This window comes from Rhincodon typus, chromosome 32, assembly GCF_021869965.1.
Source record: "Rhincodon typus isolate 14 chromosome 32, sRhiTyp1.1, whole genome shotgun sequence".
Classification (NCBI taxonomy): domain Eukaryota; kingdom Metazoa; phylum Chordata; class Chondrichthyes; order Orectolobiformes; family Rhincodontidae; genus Rhincodon; species Rhincodon typus.
Window position 1 is genome coordinate 14,674,004 of NC_063363.1, and position 11,098 is coordinate 14,685,101.

General features: G+C 37.2%; 1 protein-coding gene across 1 annotated transcript in view; it reads left to right on the plus strand.

Moving 5' to 3' along the window:
* The window catches only part of LOC109927318, a 103,517-nt gene that overhangs the window by 80,185 nt on the left and 12,234 nt on the right, over window positions 1-11,098 (plus strand). The window contains exons 31-36 of the mRNA XM_048615367.1: window positions 1,612-1,674; window positions 3,015-3,164; window positions 4,395-4,534; window positions 4,914-4,970; window positions 5,115-5,211; window positions 9,630-9,733. Coding sequence (XP_048471324.1) covers window positions 1,612-1,674; window positions 3,015-3,164; window positions 4,395-4,534; window positions 4,914-4,970; window positions 5,115-5,211; window positions 9,630-9,733 — 611 coding nt within the window. The remainder of the gene's footprint in view (window positions 1-1,611; window positions 1,675-3,014; window positions 3,165-4,394; window positions 4,535-4,913; window positions 4,971-5,114; window positions 5,212-9,629; window positions 9,734-11,098) is intronic.

Here is an 11,098-nt window from a genome sequence, read left to right on the forward strand (position 1 = left end):
AAAAAAAAATCTGGTGTCTGCGCTGAGAGAGAACCTTAGTTCCACATCAACACAGTTCACTCGTGCTTGGATTTTCATTCCTGAGATGAGGTTTAAAACCAGAAATATCCTGGCTTGCTTCAGCCACCCCAGGGAAATAATGCCTCCAGTATTTCTCACTTCGAGGGTGCTGGGAATCTGAAACTCCTCGCCTGTAAGAGTAGTAGAGGCAGAAACGTTCATAATTTCTAAGAACTATTTAGATACACCTTGGCGTTGCACGTATATCATACAAGCCTATGGACCAAGTTCTGGAAAATGGGTTTAGAATAGTTTCATTAGGAGGTTGTTTTTGACCAGCTTTGACTCGCTTGGCCAAAGGACCCTTTTCCTGTGCTGTAGACCAAATGACACTGCTTCAGAAAGTCTGTTGAATGCTGATTCCGTATGTTGTTTCAAAGAGAGTTGAATAGATACTTGTAGCTGAGAAACTTGTAGGGTTTTGGGCAAAAGTGTTGAAGCTGGGGCTTCTACAACTGAAGCAACTGTTTGTGTGATGTAAATGAAAAGATAGATAGGAAGTTTCTCTGTCCAGTTATGATTTTTTAAAATGTCTTTCTGTAAGTAATTTAAATTTTTTAGCTGCTGTATTTCAAGTGTAGAATCATTTTACAGTTTGTAGTATTGTATTAGATACTCACACATTGTCAGAATGTACAATTACTTAAAGGAGTAAAACAGTGAGCTTTTCTTTGTGTAGCATTGGCACATCTTTCCTACTTAAACTTGTTGTGCTTCTAGCTTTTTTGGTTTTGTACACATGCTTAACAATTAATTAGTTTTGAAAACATTTAGTTTACTATTTTGCTGCTAATGGTACAGTTTTCTTCTAAAAAGAAGAGGTTAGTTGGTGATACTCTGCTAACATGTTAATTCTGCCAGCAAAACTCCTGCTGCACCCAAACCCATTGTTAGTCAGATTTAATAATGTCTTTGTCTTATTATATTGTTTAGTTTAGACCTTGGAAAAAGCTTCTGTCTGATCACTGCAGATCTCTGAATTGAACGTTTGTATGTTATTCATTATCTTCTGACCTATTGCTCGCATGGGGCCTTACCAGATCAATCATTAGATTCTGTTGTAAAAGTCAACCAGTCATAATGCATTGGACTTAATTGTCTGGATAGTGGTAATTCTCTGAAACGCTAATCGTGAAACCACTATGGTCCATAAATGAAATGTGAACTGAACGATCATAAAACATGGACCAACTTTTTCGTTCTGCCTCTTTATTCAAATGTTATTGCCAGAGCTATAAAATTGATTAGTTAAACACAAAAGAAAAAAAATGTCAGTTTTGATTTAGCGATGGGTTGAAGCCAGCATTTGATTATATTTTCAGTGAAAAACTGATCTCACAGACTAAGTTGTTTTGAGTAGTATGTGCTGAACAGAAAACATTGTTCCACAAATCATGGAATACTTAATGGAAATTCCCATAGTCTTCCATTACTGTTGAGCATGTCTCATTTGTTCTCGGAGTACCTACTATTTTTTCAATATCGATTCTCATAATGGTAGAGAAATAAAGAAGATGTGGTAACTCTTTTCTTTCCCTTTACCTTTTAAAGAAAATAACGATGAGTGATGGTGCTGTGCTTACTGACCCTATTAAACCTTTTGAAAGCAAAGAGGTAAGATCTCTGAAACTTCAAAATTCTCTAAGCAGAAATATAACTTCTAATGCAGTCTTTAATTTTAATATGTTGTAAATATTGATAAGAAACTTAAATTGCTCATAGCTAACCCTTGTATTGTAAATACATAATAATTTATGTAATAGAATTGATAGGTAAGAACCTTGTGGAAAGTTTAAAACTGCCATAGTATAAGCTATGATCTTGAACGTCTAAAACCTTGGCCTGATGAAGTTACTGTCTTATGCATTTTCTCATGTTGTTTTGGCCTTTTCTTTAACACCCAGCAGAAAAAAATTAAAAGAATATTATAAAGACAGAATGGGACTAAACATCAAGCTCTTTCAGAAAGCCATTACAGAAATGTTGGCCAAATGGTCTACTGTACAATAAAATGCTGTGACTTGTAGCAGTCTCCTGTTGAATGAAATTTTTATGCTTCTACAGACATGTAACAAGAGCTGTGATCTGAGCTAATATTATTTTTGGACAAGTCAGATCACGGACTGAAATCTGGTGTGGTAAATCATTTTTTATTCAGCAAGATGGTCTTTCACTGAAATGCAAACTCTAATGCTGAAGATTTGGTTTTAACAATAAAACAGAAGGTTATCACCCAAAAGAAATGAATATAAAATGGAGGAAAACCAAGCTGTTTACATAAACGCAATTTGAAAGTTTTCAAAACACAATAAAAGTATACTTCTGTCTTTTCCAAATGCTGGCACTTTACAGTACTCACATGTCAGAGACAGTGTGTTCCTTCTCTATCACATTCTCTCGGTTTGATTTGACTGTTTCTGGACGTTCTGGAATTTCTGTCTAAAAACAGTGAAGTAACCTATTTCTTAACTTTTCGGAACTAACTCCTTTCTTCAGGTAAGATGTTTTTATGCCTAGCTTCAGCCAAGGCTTCTCTGAATTGACACAAAAATCTTTTCAAACTATTTTGTCTCCGAAACAAAAAGAATCCATTGCTGATTCTTCTGAACTGAAAGCAAGCAAATGCTTCTCTATTTTTCTCTTTTCTCTCATTTGTTCACCCTCACACTTGCTCCAAGTCTTACACTTGCTCCAAGTCTTACACTTGTTTAAAACAGTCATGGCTCCAGAAAGGCTGACAAGCTAACAATTAAACCTCCTCACGCACATAGATGGAAATACACATGTCACTAACTTATAATCCAGATACTAAAACAGTAATTTAGGTAAGTATTCTGGTGAGTTAAAATAAAGGGCTGAACATTTGTACGTTTATGTTTTGTTGCATGACTTCCCTTGCCAAAAGTTTGCCTAATAGTTCTTATTGTATAATAGTCTTTATTTTTGACTTGCAGAGGACCTTCTTGCAACTTTACCATGAAAACATTCACCTTAAGCAGAATTATGAGAAGTCACAAAAATTGTATGCTCGACTTTGTGATGACACTCAGAGTGAAATTAAAATATTCAAAGAAAAGCATGAGCAACTTGTTTTCAAAGAGAAGGTATGGTTAACATCATTATAAACATCTTTGCTGTTGTCAAGTTTAAAACTTGGTCTTTTCTTGCTATTAATTTGAAACAAGTAACTGTAATATTTCATAAAATCATAATTAGATTTTGGAATGCTAATTTGAGTAGCATTTACCTACAAGATTTTGAATGATGTTTCTGCTTATACCCAAAACGATGAGATACTAGTTTTAGACGGACTCCCAACAGAAGGCGTGAACAGTTTATTTAAATAGTACCTATATAGTGCAAGTGTGAACCTGAAAAGTGATTCACTGTTGCATGAATGCAAGTTAATAACACACATTTAAAGAAATGGATATGATTAAGGAGAGTGTTACAGTAGGATGGCTAGAATTCTTCATGTTTCAATAGACTAAAAGGGCACCAGTAGTTTAAAGGCATTTATTGGAAAAATAGCAAAGGGCGATCTTTAAATCCCATCAACAATTTGAAATCACAAGTAAGTCCTGTTTTACCTTAAGTATATACCCACGTTGCATCTGGTACAATGTATATCAATCTACATCTCTTAATATTTTGAGAACTGAATAGATCTTTCATCAGTCCTTAATCTCAGTATTCTAAAGTAATGAGACTGGGAATTGGTTGAGGTGGATTTTCTTTACTTATATCAGAGTCCTGCAGTCTTTAGAGGAACGGTTATACTGTTGTTTTTTTTTAATTCACGGGATGAGAACATTGCTGGCTAGATCAGCATTCATTGCCTTTCCTAATTGCGCAGAGTACAGTTCAGAGTCAACCACATTGCTGTGGGTCTGGACTCAAATGTAGGCCAGACCAGGTAACATTGGCAGTTTCCTTCCCTAAAAGACATTAGTGAACCAGATGGGTGTTTCTGACAACCAATAATGGATTCATGGTTATCATTAGATTCTTAATTCCAGACTTTCATTGAATTAAATTCCACCATTTGCTGTGGCAGGATTCAAACCTGGATCCCTGGAACATTACCTGTATCTCTGGATTAACAGTCCAATGATAATACCACTCGGCTGACCTGTGTTTGTCAAGAATCATTTTCTAAGATTGGATAAGTATAGTACAGTTTTCAGTTTTAAAAATCATGTAAGCATGACATAAGCTTTTTAAAGGTTTTTAGAGGATGTACAGTTAACCTATTATGGAAAATAGTGGAAGTTGGGAATAGGCATAGAAAATAACAAACAAAGTAAGATTGCTCACTTTTAACTCTATAATAGAAATTGAGGAATGAGCTCAGAACAGTAAAGCTACAGATGAAGGCTGAGAAAGAAAAGAATTTTGACCAAAGGAAGTATCAATTACAAGAACTCAGTACACTACAAGAAGAACTTAAATCTACAAAGAACAATTTAGAAAGGTACGTTGGACTTAAAGGTCTTGAAGCTGTGAAGTTACAAACTTAGGCAGTACATGCCATCCTTGTGAAACTTCCTATCAATTTGCGGATTTTTAAAAGAATTTATCAGTGAAATGAGAGTTTGTTCAATTTACTTGAATGAAAGAAATTATATATTTAATATATGCATATATATTTGAAACCAGAAAAGCCTTGTATTAATATTGTGATTTTAATACAATGAAACTTCCCAAGATGCTTTAAAGGGGCAATATGAAGGAAAGTTGGACACCCAGACACACAAGACATTATATCTTAAGACAGATGGCCAAAAATTTGAAAAATGCATGTGGGCTTTATGCAGGGTGAGGAAAATCTCGAATGTGACTTTTCTTTTTAGGTCTAAAAAAGCTACTCGTGAAAATGATACTGAAGTTCAGAAGATAAAAGAAGAAAGGTATTGGCTGCACTACATTTATTTAAATTTTTTTCTAATATTTGATGTTCTAGAAATAATTTATTCTTCAGAGCTGTACTATATTTGACAGTTTTAGTATATGCACAATAACAAACTATTTAAGAGTATCTTCATTGCTTTCAGGGAAAGATGGATCAATGACAAGAAAAAATTGCAGACAATTTATGCCACAAGAAAGGAAGATTGTAGACAATCAGCAAGCAGACTACTTTCCGTTGAGGTATATATTGTTGGGAAATATTGCGTAAATGACATTAACGTGAATATTACTATGTGAAACTGACAAAAAGCAAACTCCATGTTGAGCAAAATTAATAAAAAATATTTCAGTTTTATTTGCTTCCTTAGTGTGTTTTGGTTTATTTTTGAACATGTGGAATATATTTGCCGTTACCACTATTAGTAGATATGAAGGATGATTGTGATGGTTCATACTGCTGACCTCATAAACTGAACAGTTTAATGTCGATGGGAGTTCATTTTGATTTTATGATGATGCACATCCTTCCCTCTTAAAGTAACCTTGAATTACAGCCTTTTTCTAAACAAAATTACTTTCCTCCTTGATTTTTCTTAGCTCTGGTATTTTGGATCCAAGCACTACCCTGCAGCTGCTCCCAAACCTTTAGTGCACACTGCTGAGGATAAATCACTGAAGTGCATTCAAGGGTGGCTTGTAGCAAATATTATTCTGAAATTCATGAATGCAATGGGGCATTCTGCACTATCCCATTCCATGGCTTGTTTGATGAAAGAGCATTCAGCACTCTTAAATTGTTGTGCTGTTAGGTTATTACAATACTGTCTAAATCATTGCATTTCAAAGATGCACAAAAACCTGGGACCTCTTGCAGCCCTTCACTACTTTGCTCAGTAGCAGCTTAGCTGCTACATTTATTTAAGGCAGTGGAAAGTTCTGAAGACCCTCAATGCAGGTGTAGATTTCTGTAACTAACAAAGTGACATTTTCAAATGTAATTTCTGAATTTCTGACCTTGTGTTTTGATATTGAATGTAGCATTTGATAAATCAGCAGCTTGTATAATATATTTAATACAATAAAATGTTCTGTGTTCTCTTCCCCCTTAAAATAAATGAACCATCAATATACATAGATGGCTTCATATTTTTTAAAAACCTTTAGCCTTATGCCATTAGTACACTACAATACATATGTGTTACATTGACTCTAAGCATGCAAACTTTCACTACTATAGTCCATTTCAGTCAGTTTTCTCCTGTCACCGAACACCACCTTCTTTCTTCAAAGCCATGACAACGTGTTGACAATTACGTTCTTTCATAGAGTCATAGAATCCCTACAGTGTGGAAGCAGGCCCTCCGGCCCAACAAGTCCACACCAAGCCTCAGGTCCCTGGCACTGAGAGGCAGCACTGCTAACCACTGAGCCACCGTGCCGCCCTATCGTCCTGCCACATGTATAATTTTCCAATTAAATTGCTGCAATAATCAACAGTCTGGAATTTTTATCCTTTAAATTTTCCTTTAAACTTGAAGGGTTATGATCAGTATATACAATTGTCTCAGACACATTACTAGGAATTTAAATGTTGAAATGTTGCAATGCCAATACTAAACTCATTGTCTCTTTCTCAATTGTGGAATATATCTGTTGATATTTATCTAGAAGACTGAATAATCATCCAGTAGGTTTTCTGTCTTCTCGTTGTCTTGCAAGAGTACAGCTCCAACACCCACCTCACTCGCATTGATAGCCACTTTGAATGGCTTTGTGTAAATAGGTGTGGTTGACACTGAAGAATAGTTTACACAGCTTTCAGGCTGTCAAATGCCTTCTGACATTCCTCTATTCACTGAAATTTTCTGCACTTCTTCAATAAGTCAGTCAGTGGAGCAACTATATTCTAAAATTTGGTACAAACTTCTGATAAAATGACATGGCCCTGGAACAAGACTTGGGCTTTTGCGAACTCACTCTTCGCCAGGTTTATCACCAAGTCTGCCTCCTGAAGTCAGTTGAACAATTCCAGTAGATGCTCTAAATCCTTCCATGCGTGACTTAAAATCACCAGATCGTTGATGTGCACCACACAATCAGGTAATCCTGGTAATAACTTTATTGGTTAGTCTTTGAAATGTGGCTGCTGCATTTTTCATACCAAATAGCATGATTTTAAACTGGCACAGTCCATTCGGAGTCACAAAAGCTGAATTTCTTCTGCTCTTCCAAGTAGAAGTGCTTGCTTGTATCATCTGAGTAAGTCTAACTGAGAGACGAAAGTTGCTTGTCCCACCTTCTCAAACAGTCTTCCAATGATATGAATCGTATTTTGTAACTGCATTGACTTTGCAATATTCTGCACGTAGTCTTTGGGTAGCATCTGGTTTTGGCACTGTTACTATGGGTGAGCTCCATTCACTGCAACTCACTTAGGTTATGTCTTTGAACATGCATTCAATCTCTTTTTGAACCTGTGCCAACTTTAAAGGGTTAAGTCTATGAGGATTTTAATTAATTGGAGTAGTGTGTTCTATATCTACATCGTGCATATTCAGATGAGTACTTCCCAGTTTACTCCCACATATCTCCCCACCTGATTGTAATAACTCTTTCAGGTCATTTCAATTTTCCTCTAATTTATCCCAAATTTTGAGAACTTCCTCGTCCAATTTATTTTGAGGAATATCTAATTCAGAATAATTTGAACTTGGTTCTTCACTCTGTGTTATAACCAGTACCACATTCTCCTTTTGGATCCCACATTTTGTTTTAGGTATGGATCCTATGGAATCAATGAAACCGCTTGTAAAAGGTTCCTCAAATGTGGGAAGAAGTATTTAACGGTGCTGGTTTTCTCACTGCCTGCGATTTTTCTATTATCTGACATATATGACAAGTCCGGCAAAAGTCAACCACACCCTTATAAAAATAAAAATGTTTTCGTATTTTGGCTTGAGTTTTCCTTACTCCCAAATGACCACCACCTGGTAATTCATGTGCTATCCACAACACATCCTTTCTATAACCTACCGGTAATGCAACCTGATGAGCTTCTACCCATTTCTCATCTGCCTGAATATGTGGGATGGTCTCCGTTGCCTCATCATGACTTCATTTTTAAGATCGTAACATTCTGGGATACACTCAGATTCTTCTTCTCTGTATGCTTTTTGATACAACTGCTTTAATTTTTCAACATTCTGTTGAAATTCAGCGAATTTCTCTATACTAAAAATATCCACTTTGTCCTTCGCCTGTTCTTGTTTTTTCTCAATCATTTGATTAAACATCATTTCTAATAATTGAACCTCAACTTTGTTATCTTCACTCCTTGATCTCTCCTCCTGCCTCATTCTGTGGCTTTGTGACCTTGTTATCACAGTCAAGAAAAATCCCAGGATATACTTCCCGTAACACCTCAGTTGCCTGATTTTCCACTGGCTTTTCAACCACAGTTGGCATCACTCCTGGTGGTCCTGCTGCATCATTACTAAGGACAAACTGTATTTCTGGAAGTGAGAATTTCTCTACTCCTTCCACCATTTCACCACTTTTCATCGGACTGTCCAATCTCACTTTATATGATGGAACGCGCCACGAATTCCACATATTACCATCTTTTCTGGCAGTACTCCTTCTGAATTACATATCTCCTGATCTCTCACTGTCAAAGATTGACATGCTCTGGTATCTCTCAAAATCTTAATTTCTTTATCTACTCTTCCTGGCATACATGAGTAAACCTTAGCCATGCAAGTAAATTGTTTAAAGAGATCTGATAATTTCTTCTCCACCCACCCCTGACCAAATTGTACATTCTTTTGCAGCTTTTTAGCTTGCACTTCCTTTACCACTTCAACAAAACTCACTGCCCTTTCCTGTTTTCCCACATCTGTCTTCCCAGTGCTTTTTCTAAACAACCATACTGTGACTTGGAGTGGCCTACTTTATTACAGTGAAAACACCTGAGCTTTTTTACTTGTCTTCCCCCTCATGGGCTTCCTTCTAACTTTGTGGTAAACTATTTTTACTATCTTGAATGAAGGTCTTCTTTTTCCTTACCACCTGAGGATTTCGCTCTCCTGTAATTTCTATCCCTCACAGATTGAAATTGATGTTGGAAGCCAAACTTTGATTTATGAACCAAGACATGATCATCTGCCATTTCCACTGCTAATCTAGCTTGAATCTCTGCTTTTCCACGTGAGTTCTTACAACTTCAGAAAGTGCATATTTGAACTCCTCCAAAATAATTGTCTCTCTAGGAAGTCAAATGTTAGATTTATTTTCAGTCCCCTTATCCAGCTATCAAAATTACAATGTTTGATCCTTTCAATCTCCATGTACATTTGACCAGGTTTTCTCCTTAAAATTATAAGATGCCTATAGGCTTCTAATACTCGCTCACGTGCAAGGAAGGAAGAGAAGTACAAAGCGAAGGTTTAAGGAAAGAATTTCAGAGCTTAGGGCCCAAGCAACTGAATGCCACCAATGGGGATGCACTTAAAATTGGGAATGCTGAGGAGACAAAATTTAGAGGAGCATGGATATCTGAGTTACATAACATTTCCTCATGGAATTTGTATTACATGTTTCTTGACATTTAAAGGCAGTAAAATTGCCGTTTCTATCTGTTGCTTAAATTCCTGCTCCAGACTCAGATTCAAGAATGGAAAAAATACACAAGATTATATCTTCTGAATCAGCTACTTCAAGAGGCAGTTGAAAATATGAAGTTTTATGCTGCACACAAGAGTCGGTAAGTGTTTATCACAGTTTGTTTATTTGCAGTGAATCAGATCTTTAAAAGAAACATGCATGTCAGGAGAACGAGTCGATGCTGGAAACAAAAATGTTATGTGTTGGATGAAAGTCTTAGCTTAGGTGTTGAATTGTGGAACATCACTCATTTGGGGAGGCAACAGCCTGGTGGTATTATTGCTGGACTGTTAATCCAGAGACCCAGATAGCATTCTGGGGACACAGGTTCGAATCCTGCCATGGCAGTTGGTACAATTTGAATTCAATAAGATATCTGGAATTAAAAATAATGAAGAACATGAATCCATTGTGGATTGTCAGAGAAACCCATTTGGTTTACTAATGTTCTTTAGGGGAGGAAACTGCCATCCTTACCAGGTCTGGCCTACATGTGACTCTAAACCTGCAGTAATGTGGTTGACTCTGAACTGCCCTCTGGGCAATTAGGGATGGGCAATAAATGCTACCTAGCCAGCGACACCTTCATCCTATTAATAAATAAAGAAAAAGAAACTTAATATCGTGAAGTTTGATACAACATTGAACACAAATAAAATTTTCATTCAGCAGAAAGAGACCAGTTTGGGAAAATATTTATTACTTGTGTTAACCGATAAAGTTTGAAAAACAAGTTCCTGTTGCATGATTCTTCCAATTAGTAACAAGATTATAGACTTCTACTCTGACAAAGACCCGAAACGAGAACACTATTTTTGCAGATATCTTAAACCCTAAGATACCTCCATTTAATGTTTAAAAAAACCTGAAAATCCCATCACTTTCATATTTGCACTGTCAATTATGTGGGCAATTTAATCTTCCGAACCACCTGGAAACCGATATCCATTTGAAGCCCACCGACTCCCACGGCTACCTAGAATACACCTCCTCCCACCCACCTTCCTGCAAAAATACCAACCCCTATTCCCAATTCCTTCGCTTCCACTGCATCTGCTCCCAGGATGAGGCATTCCACTCCCAAACATCTCAGATGTCCTCGTTTTACAAGGACCGCAACATCCCCCCCCTCAGTGGTCGAGAATGCCCTCAACCGTGTCTCCCGCATTTCCCGCAACTCATCCCTCGCACTCCCTCCCCGCAATAACAACCAAAACAGAATCCCCCTCATCCTCCATGTACCACCCCACCAACCTCCGGATCCAACGCATCATCCTCTGACACTTCCGCCATCGGCAATCCAACCCCACCACCAAAGACATTTTTGCCCTCCCCACCCTTATCTGCTTTCTGGAGGGACCACTCTTTCCGGGACTCCCATGTCTGCTCCACACTCCCCTCCAGCACCACCACACCCGGCACTTTTCCTTGCAACCGCAGGAAGTGCTACACCTGCCCCCATACC